We start from the raw sequence: 15,485 nt of genomic DNA, 5'->3' as shown, positions 1-15,485 counted from the left end.
ATGGGACCCAAGTTTTAACACTAAATTATACACATAGACTGAGAGTAATTTTATACAATATTTTAAATAATTTTGTGTAGAAACAAAGTTTTGACAGCATTTTAACTGCAACCCATCATATGAGGTCAGGTGTGGAATTTCCCACCAGTTGGCATCATGTGGGCACTCAAAAAGTTTCAGATTTTAGAGCACTTCTGATTTTGGATTTTTGGAGTAGGGATGCTCAACCTGTACTATATGCTTTGTGCCTAGCATAGTGCCAGTTTAGTAGATAGTATAGTAAGTACTTAATAAATGTTTCAAAAATGAATGAATGAATCTCTGAGCACACTGAAATTGTTAAGAAATAAGGGGCAGATTTTTTAAAAGAATTTTGAAACAAAGATAAGTTGGAGGACTTACACAACTTGATTTTGACTTACTATAAAGTTACTGTAGTAAAGAAAGTATGATATTGACAGAAGGGTTAGACATATATAGGTCAATGGAACAGAAACAGCAGTCTAGAAATAGACCCACATATTTATGGGTGATTGATTTTTAATGAATGTGTCAAAGCAATTCAATAGAGAAAGGAAAGTCTTCACAACAAAATAAAATATGTGTATATCTGGATGGAAGAAACTGAACATCAACTCCGACCTCATAGCATATAAAAAATTAACACAAATGGATCATAGCCCTAAATATAACAGCTAAATCCATAAAACCTGAAGAGGAAACAAGTGAAAATCTTTATGACTTGAGTTAAGCTAAGATTTTTTTAGATAGGACACAGAAAATACAAACTATAAAAACACAAAATTAATAAATTGTTCTTTCTCAAAATTAAACCTTCCTCTTTGAAGGATAATGTTAAGAATATGAAAATGCAAACCACAGAATCAGCAAAAGTATTTGCACTATATATCTGATAAAGGATTTGTATCTAGTATATATAAAGAACTCTTCAATAATAAGACAAACAACCTAATTAAAAGGAAAAACAGAGAGAAAAACCAGGCACTTCACAAAGTTATAGGAATGAGCAATAAGTACATGAAAATATGTTCAACATTACTAGTTGTCAGGTAAATACAAATTAAAATCACTATGAAATACTCCTGCACGTTCATTAGAATCATTAAAATTAAAAACACTGGCATACTAAGTGTTGGTAAGGATATGGACCATTTGAAATGCTCATTCACTGCTGGTGGGAATGTCAGGTGGTATAATCACTCTAGAAAATTCTTTAGCAGTTTCTTGAAGTTAACCTACCAAACAACCCAGAAATTCTGCTCTTGAGTATTTACTCAAACATATAAAAACATACAAAGACTTATACACGAATGTTTATGTCAGCCTTATTCACAGTAGCTGAAAACTGGAAACAAAGCAAATATTCATTAATAGGTGAAATGAATAAACAGTGTAATTCATGCAATGGAATCCTATTCAGCAATAAAAAAGAATGAAGTGCCATACACACAACCATATGGTTAAATCTCAGAATCATTATGCCAGATAAAATAAGCAGATACTATGTGATTCTATTTATAGAAAATTCTAGAAAATGCAAACTAATCTATAATGACAAAAAACAGATCAGTGGTTCCCTGGGGCCGGGGACAGAGTGAGGGATCTTTTGGAGGTTTTAGAAGTGTTCTGGATCTTGATTGTGGAGATGGTTTCACACCTGTCAGAACTCATCAATTTGTACACTTGAAATGGATGAAGTTTATTGTATTCAATAATGCTGGCTAAATGAAAAGGAAATTAGACAAAGGAAGACAAAAATATTCATAAAACTTCATTTAATTTTTTTCAGTATACCTTTTCTAAGCTGTTCACATCCTCACTAACCTTTTCTATCCCACCTTAAAAAGAAGCAGTTCTTCACTATTTTAACCTATATTGGTGTACCTTACTTCTATCCCACCTTAAAAAGAAGCAGTTCTTCACTATTTTAACCTATATTGGTGTACCTTACTTCTATCCCACCTTAAAAAGAAGCAGTTCTTCACTATTTTAACCTATATTGGTGTACCTTGCTATGCCAACTTGTGACTTCTTAAGAAAGATATTGTCAAGAAAATATGGCTTTGTAAGAAAGATATGTCCTGGGTATTAGGAAAAGGAAATCATTGGAGGCCATAGTTACAGCAAAATGGGACAAAAGTAAAATACAGCTTACAGATATTCTCACTGTGTTATTTTATGCAGACACACACACATATATGTAATGCCTTTCTTAAGGAAGCCGAAAGTAGTAATAGGGGCATCCAGGTCTGAGCTAGACACAGGCAAGCAATTTCTTACAATATAATTTCTGTATGACACTTTCTCAAAAAAGTTGCTTATTGGCTAAAAAGCTAGTTAGTCATTCATAATTTTTATAAAAATTGTGGGGTCTCATGTCGTTTTGAAGTTTTATGATACAGAAATTACAGTTTATAAATCATATTTTAACTTACACACCCATAGTCAGTGCTGCTAAAAATGTATGTGCATGTATACACCCACAAATTGTTTAAAGAAAATTTGCTGATGAGGTCATAAGCACCAAACATTTGCTAAACTATTTTGCTGTTCTTCCATTCAGTGGTCAGTTGTAATGCCCAAGAATTGTGTTCCGGCCTGGTAGCACCATTTATAGCAGGATCAATTTCTTTCACCATTGTCCAGGGGGCAGCCGTTTGTGCTTCCCTGCTGCATGATAATGCTTGTCTCAGGTTTCAGAAGACATGCTTGGCAGCCTGGTGGGACGTTGCCCGAACCCTTGCCTCAAGCTGGGTAAAGTACACAACTGGGGCTGAAATCTCAACATAAATTTTAAACGATTTCATGTAAAAGGACAAACTCATTGTTAGTGAACTTTACCACAATCTCAGCAGCAGTATTCTTATTTCTAAAACAGTAAGTGAGCTGTTGCCAGGTGTCCTGCCTTGTTTATTAGTTGGCACTAAAATAAATAAATTAATTGGCAATTTATAGAGCACACTTGACAAAAAGTTCATGAAGTTCAGTTTGATTATTGTTTTTCAGTTGAATCTTGATAAATTTCCTAAAGATTTAAGCACAAACATATCAATTATATTGTCATAAAAAAGTATAATGGGATTCTTCAGTTTAATTCGCTTGACATTTATTGAGCATCCGTAATGAGCCCAGCACTGTCCTAGGTCCATTTCCTTGGTACACACTACAGCTTTTATTATTTCTTTCAATAGTAATTGTGGAGGAGTACCATATCGTTTCTGCTGCTTGAATAGTTTATTTTATCCCTGAATTGAAATCACCATTGCTTTAATGACAGGATTATGGAAAAAAAGTGAAAGGAAATAATTATTGAGTTTTGGTGTCTGCTTCCCCTTGAGCATAACTCCATGAAATGACACATAGGCACCTTGGAGTGTGTGGGTGTTGTGTATGTGTCACTATGGAAGCATGCACAAGAGAGACTTAACGCTGCCTTCTTTTAATATTAACATCTGTTCTTCTCAACCATTCATGGGGAAAAAAATGCATACCTAGAAGTTAAAGAGGCTCAGTAGCCCACCCTCAAGCTCCACTCAGGCAAGCCTGAGTTTTCCAATTTTAAGGTCCCTGAGTATCATCAGCTGTGTGTCCACAAGCCCAGGGTTCCTCAGGCAGATCCATGAATCCCAATGGGTTTCTGAGGGGAAAAGAGAGAAAGGTTAACATTCTGATTTAATTTGCAGCTGACAGTGACCCAATAATACCCTTCCAAAGACCAATCAGGAGGAAAGGCTAATTGCCAAGGAGGGAAGAGCCTAGCCCTGATTGGACTTTACCCTAGATTCCTTAGGGGAGGGGACAACGCCTTTCTCCACGTTATCTCCAGTGTTTGGCACAGAGTAGATATTTATTAACTGCTTGATAAGTGAACAGTTAAACTAATGAATAAATCCACTCTTCCCTGCTTTCATTTGAGATTTCTTTATTCTGTTTCTTGCTTTCTCTCCTGCTTTCTTTCTCATTTAGAACTTTTGTGATTGTTATTTCTTTTTATGAAATATATCTATTTGTCCCCTGTATAAACTCCTTGCCTGTGAACACAAGGCGTTGTTTTCCCATTATTTTTCCCCACCAGCTGGAATTGTGCCTGGAACATAGTAGAATCAAATACAGAATTGTTGACTTGTGAAATTAACCAGTGGAAACTAAAATCCCTCAAATGGGCTCAAGTATATAAATCAAAAAAATCGAAATTGTTTAGTATACCCTGAGTGTAATTTTTCTTCTTTGTAGGATTTTAAATATTAGTGAAAAAAAAAATGCTTTTAAAAGTAAGTTCTTAGCCACCATGAGGGTATTGCTTTTGAAATGTTAGACCTGAAGATTTTCTTCATTTTAATTAGCGAAGTTAATGTGCTTATCTCTATATTGATTGCTACCTAATTATGAGTGTTGCATTTTGTTTTCTCTAATATCAATGAAGGTACCATTGGATATAACCAGCGAAACAGAATTGACACTCTTATGTATCTATTAGCTTATCCACAAAAACCCATGGTTAAAACAAAAACCATTGAGTTGATAGAATTTGAGAAATTGCCAGCTGGACAGAATGCGACAGTTGCTGTGATGAGTTATAGTGGCTATGATATTGAAGATGCTCTTGTTTTAAACAAGGCCTCCTTGGACAGAGGTAAGTGAATTTTCAAAGCTCTAACACCAAAGGTGCTTTTTGCAGAATTAGAGATAAGGGTGATTAATGTAAAAATCACTTCTCAAAATGTTAATGTCAGTTTCAAGTGATTTGAATTTTGTAATATACAGACTGTAGGTTGTTGTGTTTTGGTGTTGGCTTTTTAATGAATATTATATTGAGATAATTTGTTAAATATACTACTACAGAATCTTTTCTTCTTTGTTATTTTATTGATGAGTTGAGACAATTCCTCAAAGAGAAAAAATGTAAGAATTTGCTTATTTTCCAGGAAGAATGACCATAAATGAATTAAGTTTTTTGAATGCATCTATTGATATATTCAACAACAAACCTGTTTGAGAGGTCAGCAGTAATATGTGGATGTAAAAGCTTTTTTCTTGTACATCTTGACTGCATAATCTGTTACACCTTTTTTTTTGGCCAATTATCAAAAGTTAAAAATACACACATGCAAAAACCTGGCTTGTGGTTTCTGTGCTTTTCTCTCTCATTTTTTTGACAGTTTACTTTTGCAAGTCACCACTTCCTGGCTTGTTAGCCATCACCTGAGCTGAAGTGTGACTTCTCTATTCATAATCTCTGTTTCACTGTTTCCTCTGGCATACCCGTTATGCCTTCCCCTTCCCTCGTTGTAGTTGCTAGGCAGCCGTAATAGTACTCCTAGACATGTGTCTTTGGCGTTAATGTTGGCTGCACTTAATTTATGCCTCTTTTTTCCTCCAAATGACAACAGCCATGCTTTAAAACTAGATGTTTTCTTTTCTGATTAACTGGTAACGTTTATGTGGAAATCTGAAGACTTTGTGATATCTGTCAGAAAGTCTGCAACACAATTTAATGATCTGGGTTTACTGTCCCCTAGCCTTTCAAGCTACCACCTGTAAATCAAATGTCCGTTTACATGTAGAAGAAAACACTTCTTGAGTTCATGCAGTTCGGATTCACGCTGCACTTCAGCACATTGCAGTTAATAGCTATTATATGAAATTTCAAGATCACATAATGTTTCCAAACCAGCTGGCTCTCTGAGCGGAGTTTATTATGGCCATACACAGTTTACTAGGAGCCATGATGACTGAGACCTTGCTTACAATATAGAAATGTCTTCATCTACCGTCCAGTTGTAGAGATTTATTTCATCACATTATCACCTTCATATTTAAAAACACATTAGAGCACTGAGTTTTATTTAGAAATCCACTTTTACCTGATTGATTTTTCTAAACTCACATTCTTAGATTTCTTAAAGGAGTTCTGCTTTTAGTAGAGAATCGTAAGTGAAGGATTTTTCAGCCATGCATTTATTTCATTGGTGATAGCTGGCATTTAATCCTGAGACATTTTCCTATTTAAGTGAACTCTGACATGGCTTAGTATATCCTGAGGAGTTAGAGAGAGAATCTAGTTTGAAATAACTGCTTGGCCAAAGGGAAGAAAGAAAGAAAAATGCAGCCACAGAATCTTAGGAAATGATATTAGTGTTGAAGGAGTGAGAGAGCTCTTTTGGGTAACTACAACGTATGAATTTTTTTTTTTTTTTAAAGAAACGGTGTCTGGTTATGTTGCCCAGATAGGAGTGGCTATTGACAGGCACAGTCCTACTACTGATGAGCATGGGAGTTTTGACCTGCTCTGTTTCCGACCCAGGCCAGTTCACCCCTCCTTAGTCAACCCTGTGGTCTCCTCTCTTCCCAGGAGGTCACCATATTGACGCCAAACTCAGTGCAGACACCTAATTGGCATAGTGCACTATAGCTCCTAAGCTCAAGCGATCCTTCTGCTTCAGCCTCCTGGGTAGCTGGGAATACAGTAGCTGGGCGCCATTGCACCCAGCAGATGAAATTTTTTTTGAGGGATTCAGTGGTTGAGTTTTTTGCCTTATCCAAAGGTTTTTCTTTTCTCCATTTTGCTTATTTTTCTTAATGTTTAGATTGTTAATTAGTCTTAGGGCTCTTCCCTCATCCACTAGATAAATGCAATCTAAACATGTAATTAAACTCTAATCTTTAGGACAGAAGCAAACTATCTCTCCCATTAAAATCATTTGGTTGTTTCTCCTTTTCATTCTGTCCTCTGGAGAAAATTTAATTTTTTTGTTTGTTTGTTTGGGACATCCTCTAAATGTCAAAATCAGAAAAAGGAAAACTTTCTAGGGAAGATTAGCAGAAGTTACATACCAAAAAGATGTCTACCAAGAATCCTTGCTCAGGAGTCAGTGGACTTGGTCTATTCTCAACTCTGCTATCAACTTGCTAGGTGACCGTGGCCACTTAATTTCTCTGATCTCCCTCATGGTGCCTGTAAAACAGAGGGGTTAAGCCAGGTGATGTCTTTCCAATTCTAATATTATGTGGCTGTGTTACCTGAAAGAATCACAGTGTCACTCTTAGATTTCTCTCACCTTTCTCCAACATGACAAGATGTATCCATGCCAAAAAAGATTCCAGTGTTGTTTATATGGACAGTAGGGAGGGGAGGAGTCCTGAGCCATTTCTTCAGATTATCAGATTGCTATTTGGTTTGTGCCAGTCCCAGATTATCCAAATGTAGAGGAGTTTTGGGTTTTTTGGGAAGGTGAGGTGAGATAAGTTATTGAATAGCAAACATTCATGTTTTCTCATAGTTTCATATTACTAGTGGTTCTCATGCCCATTTTGGTTTCATTTTAGGCTTTGGGCGTTGCCTTGTATATAAAAATGCTAAATGTACATTGAAACGATACACCAATCAGACTTTTGATAAAGTGATGGGACCTATGTTGGATGCTACTACAAGGAAACCCATCTGGCGACATGAAATTCTAGATGCAGATGGTATTTGTTCTCCAGGTAAAAGCTTTTTAAAATTTTTTTTTAATGTTTTTGAAATTATGAAATTATTCAATAATATTTTTGAATATTTGGTAAACGGGGCAGAAATAAATAACAACCTGTAATACCACTATCCAAACTCAAACAGTGGATCATTTTTGATGAGTTTCCTTCCAGTCTATTTTTACATTTTGTTTTTACATAGTAGTAATGTATTTTAATTGTAATTTTCTACTTATAATCTTGAATCACAGAAAAGCTACTTTAAGGAAATATCTAGAATAGAGTTGTGTCCTTGTATGTTTTTCTTCATTTGTACATTTAGTTCACAAACTGACTTTATGATCTTCTTCCCCTAAAAGGTGTGACTCCATTATAATTAAAAACTTGTAATGAATTTTGTTGATGCAATTTACAGCCCCTACCCTTATGGGTCTTACAGGCTAGTTTGGGACACTGGCATTAATCAAAAGATTATACACAAATGTGTCAGATTACAACCAAGTTAAGGAATCATATAGGTAGCCATGAGGCCATTTTATAGCAAGGGAATTTGACCTAGTTAGGAAGATCAGCATAGTCTTCCCCAAAGAAGTGAGCTGAAACCTGAGGAGAGGTAGGAGTTAACTAAGGATGAAGGGCACAGAATATGTTCAAAGCTGAGAGCAGAGCTTGTGCAGGTGTCCTGGAGCCTGGTAGTTGAAGGATCTGAAGGAAGGCCAGTGTGGCTAGGTTGAAGAGAGTGGGAGCGTGGGGAAGAGAGTGCAGGGAAGCGTGGGGAACGTGAGACTAGAGACAGTAAGAGAAAGGGAGGGCGGGTCGGGGCCAGACTAAGCAAGGCCTTGCAACCATGTTACTATTTTCATTATGATCCTAAAAGCACTAATATTATCAGATATGCCTTTTGAAATGATCATTCTGACTACTCTGTGGAGAAAGGATTAAAAGGGCACCAAAATAGAGGGGGTAACAACTGAGAGCTCCCTCTGCAGACCACATACCAGGAGCTGTGGTGAAGGTGGAGAGAGTTGGATTGGGGAGGTCAATAGGAGGGAAAGCTGCGTGATCTTGTGAGTGGTCCGTGGGTGGCGAGTGCTGTATCAAGGCTCAGTGCATGGCTTCCCCTCCTCCTCTCTGCCTTTGTTTCTTGGAGAATTTCTTTCACTCTTTATGCTGGTCAGTGTGGCTTGGAAAATAAGTGTTGTAATAGTACTACAAGTAGTTGGTCTTTGAGCTTACCGTGAAGAGATGCAAAGCAAAAATGGGAATAGCTGCAAAACCAAAGAAATATTTTTATTTCCTCATTGCCCAAGTTAAGTTGGCAGTGACATATTACTGGTTGAAATAACTGTAAGTAAAAATAAGTGGTTCTGTTTTTTCCAAACCTGTTCTAATACCCTAAGAGATATATAAAATTGCTATTTACTGACATGACATATCTCTCATTAATGTGGTGCCCTAAATCAATTTCTTAATTTCAAACAAACTGTGATTTTTTAAAATTGCTTGCAAAATTACATCTGAGCCTTGTTGAATTCTAGTTCCCACTGTATGGGCTCATTTTTTTCTTCCAAGTCTGGATTTCATGGACCTAGTCTAACCCCACATTTTTTTATGCCCCGGTAATCTTTACATTCCACACGGATGATAATGATATGTCTAACGCACTTCTATTTTTCTTAGGTGAGAAAGTAGAAAACAAACAAGTGCTTGTAAATAAGTCCATGCCCACAGTGACTCAGATTCCTTTGGAAGGAAGCAGTGTGCCACAGCAACCACAGTACAAAGATGTGCCCATAACGTACGTACTGGTTGTGCCTCGGTAAAACACAGAAAGGTTACAAAAAGAGAAGGAATGGGAGAAATTGGAAGTTAGGTCTTGGTGGGTTAGAGAACTAGAAATAGCAATTTTGAGTACGATTACTTGTCATGCAAACAGCATGGCATAAAAGATAAAACTGGGCTGTGGAATTATGTAGACCTAACCCAGGTTTGAAATGTAGACCAAATAGGCAGGGTTTTCAGGTGGAAAGAACAGCAAGATGAACAGCACACATGGCATAAAAGTGCCTGAGTTTTGAAGGATCAGTGCACCTTGCTGGGACTGGGTTGTGGAAGAGTTGGGAATTCATTCTGTAGGAGGTGACATGGTCAGATTTGTGTTTTAAAAAAATAAAACACACTGGCCACTGCATGGTGTCACCAATATACTAGAATATAGCCAGATTCTAGCACTGGTTGCATTGTGTGTTATCTTACATGGATAAAGCGTTTAAACTCCATTGGCCTCAATTTTTTCATTTATACAATGAAAGAGACTTGTTAATCTCAAAATTTCCTCTGAGCTCTAAAATATAATAAAATATGAAACTTAGTGAGATGCACCACACTGTGATATAAAAACCCAACTGGAAGAGATATCTAACCTAGCCAAGGTGAATTGGGTTAATTAAGTGCAGGAGGTGTAGGGGGAAGAAGGGATGACATAGGAGAACTGGATTCCTGAGTTTTACATTCAACACACGGTTGTTGCATCCTGCTGCATGCCAGCCGCGTGCTTCTTCTCGTGCCAGGGATATAGTGCTGAAATAAGCCACAGCCTCATCTGCAAAGAGTCACATCTAGTTGGCAAAGACCTCCACACAAAAAAAGTACATAATACCATGATCATAATAGCTTAATGAGAATTTACACTGTGCTGGTTACTGTTCTGGGCATTTTACGTGTGTTAGCCTACCAAGGCCACACAGCTACAAGTGGCTGAGCTGGCATTTGAGCTCACGCGGTCTGGCTTCAGAGCCCCACTCTTGAGCACTGTGCTAAATGCAGCAGAGTGTTGTGGGTGCTGTGGATTTGTCTCTGGAGTGGGAGCAAAGGAGAAAACGGACAGTTCTGTTTGGGGAAGGGTCCAGACCCTTGCAGTGAGCCCTGCAAAACAAAAAGCTATTTTAGAATTACAAAAGCTCTTTTCCTGTTCTGAATGAGAATATCTCATGTTCTACTCAAAGCTTCTCTCTCCTCCTTTTGGGTTCTTAATTTCATCCCCTCCTTTCAGAGACCTTTCTCTGTTTTTTCTCTTCTATCTTCACATATTTTCAACCTTTTTTCTCTTGATTGCTTCCTCACAGGCCAGAAAATGTGCTCAAATATTTCTTTACCTTTAAAGAAATTAAAAGCTTTTTCTGGATTTTGTGTTCTTATCTAGCTGCCGCACTATTCCTCTTCCTTTCACTACAAAGCTCCTCAGCAGGGTGGGCTGTCATCTCCATGTCTGCTTCTCTACCTTTCACTCGCTCCCTAAACCCTCTGAACCGGTCTCCTACCTCTTCTTTCTGCTGAAGCAGCCCAAGAAGTGGTCACCAAGGGCATCCTGTTTGTTCATTCATTTAAGAAATATTGTTTGAGCACGAACAGTATGCCAGGAACCGTTCTAGGTGCATAGAATAGTGCAGTGGACAAAACCAGCAACATCCCTGCCTTGTGGAGCTCATATCAGGGAGGGAAGATGGGTAGTAAACAAATAAGCAAAACCCAGAGTTGGCCAGATTTGCCAGATTCAATGGACTCTTCAGTCCTAATCTTCTTGTGGGCTGAGACTTTATCTCTTCTATTTATCTTGTTCCCCTAATGCCTGGCACATAGTCGATAATTAGTAAACAGTTATTGAATGAATGAATGGATTTCATATGACCTTTCTATAGCATTTGACATCACTGACCTCTCTCTTCCCTTGATTTTGTGACGCTGCTCTTGCCTGGCCCTCCCACCAGTCTGATTACTCACTCTTAGCCTCACCTCCTGCCTGGCCTTGTGGTGGCCTTATCCTGGCTGGTGACTCTTGCACCTTGTGTAGAAGAGCTCCCCTACTCCTGGCACTCCAGGCATCCTCTTTTTGCTGACTCCCAGATAGATAAGTGCCCGATATCAGCTCCATACCAGCACCTAGACAGCTTTACAGGGCCCCCAAGCCCAGACCAAAACCATCTTTTTCCAGACCCCAGCCCCACCCCCACCCAGGGTCCTCCTCCTGGGCCCCACTCTTGGCTAGTGGCACCACCATCCAGCCACTCGCTGACAGCACAAACCTGACTCCTTGCCTTTACCTGCCACACACCAGTGCTGTAGGTGCTGTCTCCTTAGCAGCTCTCTTATCCTCTCCCTCTACCCAGGACCCTTAGTTGTCAGTAACTGTTCATCTGCCCCCAGGTTGTACCTATTTTATAAATTACTCATCTGTTCACTTACTCTCTTGAGTAGAGTAAAACTTGAGTAAATTTAATAAAATTCTGAGTGACAGTGTCACCTGTGGGAAAGGTGAGATGCCCAAGGCCATCTGTGATCCTAGGCACCCTCAGTGTGCTTCTCTTGCCTTCCCCTTGCACACAAGGCCCTACATTTCTAGGAAATCACCTCTTTTGCTTTAAAACGTACCATCCTCCTTTGGACCTCTGTGCACTCGCTGGGGCTGTTCTCCCTGCCTGATTAGGTCTCAACTCCTCCATAGTAGAGCTGGACAACTGCCCCTTCCTGCCACCACTGTCATCCATAGCCCCAGCAGAATCACCTGCTGCCTCCTTTGGGTCTTTCCTCATGTGACTGATAGCCTTTCTGCACTCACCTCTCTCTTTATTGGATCATGAGCTCTTCTTGCACAGGAACTGTGTCCACTTAATCTTTGTGTGCCATAGCCTATAAGGATCAGACACATAGTAGACTTTTAATAATATTTTATTGTATGAAAAAGAGATAAGAGGCAACATATATGAAAAAAAATTGATAGTGGAAAAGCTGGGGGCTGGATGGTTTGTTTATTTGGTTAGAGCGTGGTGCTGATAACGCCAAGGTCAAGGGTTCGGATCCCCATACCGGCCAGCTGCCAAAGGGAAAAAAAAGAAAAGCTGATAGGTATAAAAGCAGTACTACAGAGGTAGTTAAGAACTTGGTGTTGAGTCTGATGGACTTGAGCTCAAATCCCAGTTTCATGTTGTATGAGTTGTGTGCCTTGGACAAGTTACTTAACCTCTCTAAGCATCAGTTTTCCTCATATGTAATAAGGGAATAACGATATGGGACTGTTGTGAGGATTAAGTTACATTATGCCTGCCTCATAATAAATGTATAGAACTATAGAAGGGAAATTTTAAAATTTGAATTTAATGTTAAAAATAGAAGTCATTTTTCCAAGATGAGAATGTTAAAATTAAATAAAACATGGTAAGCATTAAATAAAACATGACATGTGGGTAATAAGTTCACAAAGGGCAATTTGAAAACTCTGTTTTAGTGACTTTTTCTTAACATTAGCTACAAAGGGGCAACAGATTCATATATTGAAAAAGTGATGATATCTTCAAATGCTGAAGATGCTTTTCTGATCAAAATGCTGCTGAGACAGACAAGGCGTCCAGAGATTGGAGACAAATTCAGCAGTCGTCATGGGCAAAAAGGTAAATTGTATCATTTCTCAACTTGTTTATAAAAAACTGGATATACTAAAATATTTATTAACCACATATATAAGAAATATTTTATAATTTCACCCTTTTAAAAATATACTTGAAAAATTACTACATTGTTATCAAAATTATTCCTGTTTTGTTTCTCATATTAACCTTTTTATATTTTAATGACATGTAAAAAATATATGGTGGAATTGCTTATCTGAGCTATTTATTTCATTCTCTTGCGATGGCTATGCCCAAAATGATAATTATAAATACATTCTAGGTTATGTACCTATTGAAGTACACGTGGCTCTCCAAAAAATAAACAGTAATACCGTTTTTGTTTTGCTTTGTTTTTTTACAGGAGTCACATCTTTAAACTACCACATGTTCTGTTGGGTCATACTATCATAGGATGTCAGTTCTAGAAAATATTTCAGAGTTATCTACCCCTTTATCTAGCAGATGAGGTAGTTCAGATCCTGTATATTCAGCAGCCAGTCAAGGGTACACAGTTGGTGGTTGAGCTGGTATTAGAGCCTGGGTCTCCTAACCCCAGGGCAGCACTTTGCCCACTGCACGGTTGTCCATCTCCTATGTACAGTCCCACTGGCGAGCCTCACTCTTCTCATTGACGGTTACTGCCCAGTTTTTATCCATTTGTAGTTTGATTTTGTTTTGATTATCTTCAAGAAACACAGCACTACATCACTATTAATTAACTCATTTGCATGGCCTCTTTTAGTCAATATACATAGTGTTTAAGGGTGGAAAATTTGTCCTGGCATTTGAATTTTGGTTCTGCCTGCCACTCATCTTTAAGAACAGCAGTAACAGCTACCACTGTAGTAGCACTGTGCCTGGCATTGTTCTCAGCACTTTACGTGTACTAACTCATTTGATTCTCACACAGTCCTGGGCAGGTAGGTAATGGATCACTTCTGCTTTCCCACCTTGACTCTCACCTTTGCTTGTAATTTACAAATGTGATATCTTCTTGCATTTAATTAATTGGTTTGAATATAACTGCACATTTTGTTCTTGCTGGTTTTAACTGTTATTTGTCAAGCAAGTGTATCAAGTATTATAGTTTGGTCAAATAAATCCAGCCTTAGTTGTCATTCTCCCAGTGAAACTGTTTCACACTAAGAAACTCTCACCAAATGCATTTTTTAATTCAGTTGACTGAAGCAAGATTATTTTAGCCTGTCAATATTTTTAAAAAAGAATTTGTTCCATTTCTTTTTTTTTTTTGTCTTTTTGTGACTGGTAAGGGGATCGCAACCCTTGGCTCGGTGCCGTCTGCACCGCACTCAGCCAGTGAGCACACCGGCCATTCCTATATAGGATCCGAACCCGCGGCGGGAGCACCGCTGCGCTTCCAAGCACTGCACTCTCCCGAGTGCGCCACGGGGCCGGCCCTTGTTCCATTTCTTAATGTGAATTTGATACCTCTAATTCATACAGTTCCCCCAAGATACTTACTCGTAATGCCTTTTGAGTATTTTTAAAAATATCCTGAGGTTCTAATGTTTTATACAACTTGCCAGTAAAAATAAAATTCTCTGTATTGAACTTTCTCCTTTTCTCTTGGTCTTGACAATTTCTGAAATACACTCCTAAGTCATTCTGGGGTAATCATGGCCTCATTTACAGTCTCTGTCTCACTTGACCTATTACCTGGAAAAGAGCAAAGATTGATACTCTTATAAAATGTTGACACTGGAAGCTTTACAAGAATGCACACTATGAGAGGATATCCCCATTCCGAGTCAGTTTACAAGCTTCAGATACCCCAGATCCTTGTATCTTCATCCCAGCAGAGTATTGTACGAAGAGTTGCAGACTAGCAGATGTTTCAGTGATTACCCACTGTGTTCTGACTCCACTGAACTTCTTGAAGGTAGAGATCATGTTCTTATCTTCGCCATAAGCCTGATAAAGCCTTTTTATTTCTTTTTTTGTTTTTGTTTCGTTGCTATAAGAACTGGAAGCTTTATTCAGATAACCAGTATCTAGGGAATGACCAGGTTAAAATCATCCCACCTTCTGATACCTGTTTTTGGGTTTATAAAGGGGAATATGTGGGAAGGTGAGGTAAGATTTTGTCGTGCAGGCAAAGGGGGAGGCTGGTCATGGGATCAGCAGAGGGCCTGAGTCAGATGTCAGAGTCCCATGATGGACTCGTGCTTTGGCATCATTGAGTCTGCCATTGGTAGACTGGTCGGTTTCAAGCCCTTGATGTTATTTGGGGGTTGGAGTTCTTATCTCCTCGGGAGAGCTCAAAGACAATAACCTTAATCAGGTATCACTGGAACATAAAAATACTTGACTTGTACCTCTTAACTTATGTAGATGCGATTTTCCTGATAAAGCTTTTTTCTCAGCAGACACTTAATAGATACTTGATAACAGTTGAGTATATGAATGAATGAATGAACGATTTGAAGGTGGGGAAGTGACAAAGGACAGATTTTCTACTCTTGATGCATTGATTTTACTCAGATTTTAATCTGTATTGTATGTATTTGCATACTATAGTACTTGCATACT

The 15,485-nt window shown here is 38.3% G+C and overlaps 1 protein-coding gene across 2 annotated transcripts in view; it reads left to right on the top strand.

Moving 5' to 3' along the window:
- POLR3B (RNA polymerase III subunit B) overlaps window positions 1–15,485 on the top strand; it is a 117,174-nt gene that overhangs the window by 75,916 nt on the left and 25,773 nt on the right. For both annotated transcript variants that reach the window (XM_063074679.1, XM_063074678.1), the window contains 4 exons: window positions 4,445–4,654; window positions 7,348–7,506; window positions 9,172–9,289; window positions 12,793–12,935. In XM_063074679.1, the coding sequence (XP_062930749.1) occupies window positions 4,445–4,654; window positions 7,348–7,506; window positions 9,172–9,289; window positions 12,793–12,935 (630 nt within the window). The remainder of the gene's footprint in view (window positions 1–4,444; window positions 4,655–7,347; window positions 7,507–9,171; window positions 9,290–12,792; window positions 12,936–15,485) is intronic.

Source organism: Cynocephalus volans, chromosome 12 (genome assembly GCF_027409185.1).
Source record: "Cynocephalus volans isolate mCynVol1 chromosome 12, mCynVol1.pri, whole genome shotgun sequence".
Taxonomy (NCBI): Eukaryota; Metazoa; Chordata; class Mammalia; order Dermoptera; family Cynocephalidae; genus Cynocephalus; species Cynocephalus volans.
Note: the sequence above shows the minus strand (reverse complement) of the source record. Positions and strands in the feature narration are given on the sequence as shown.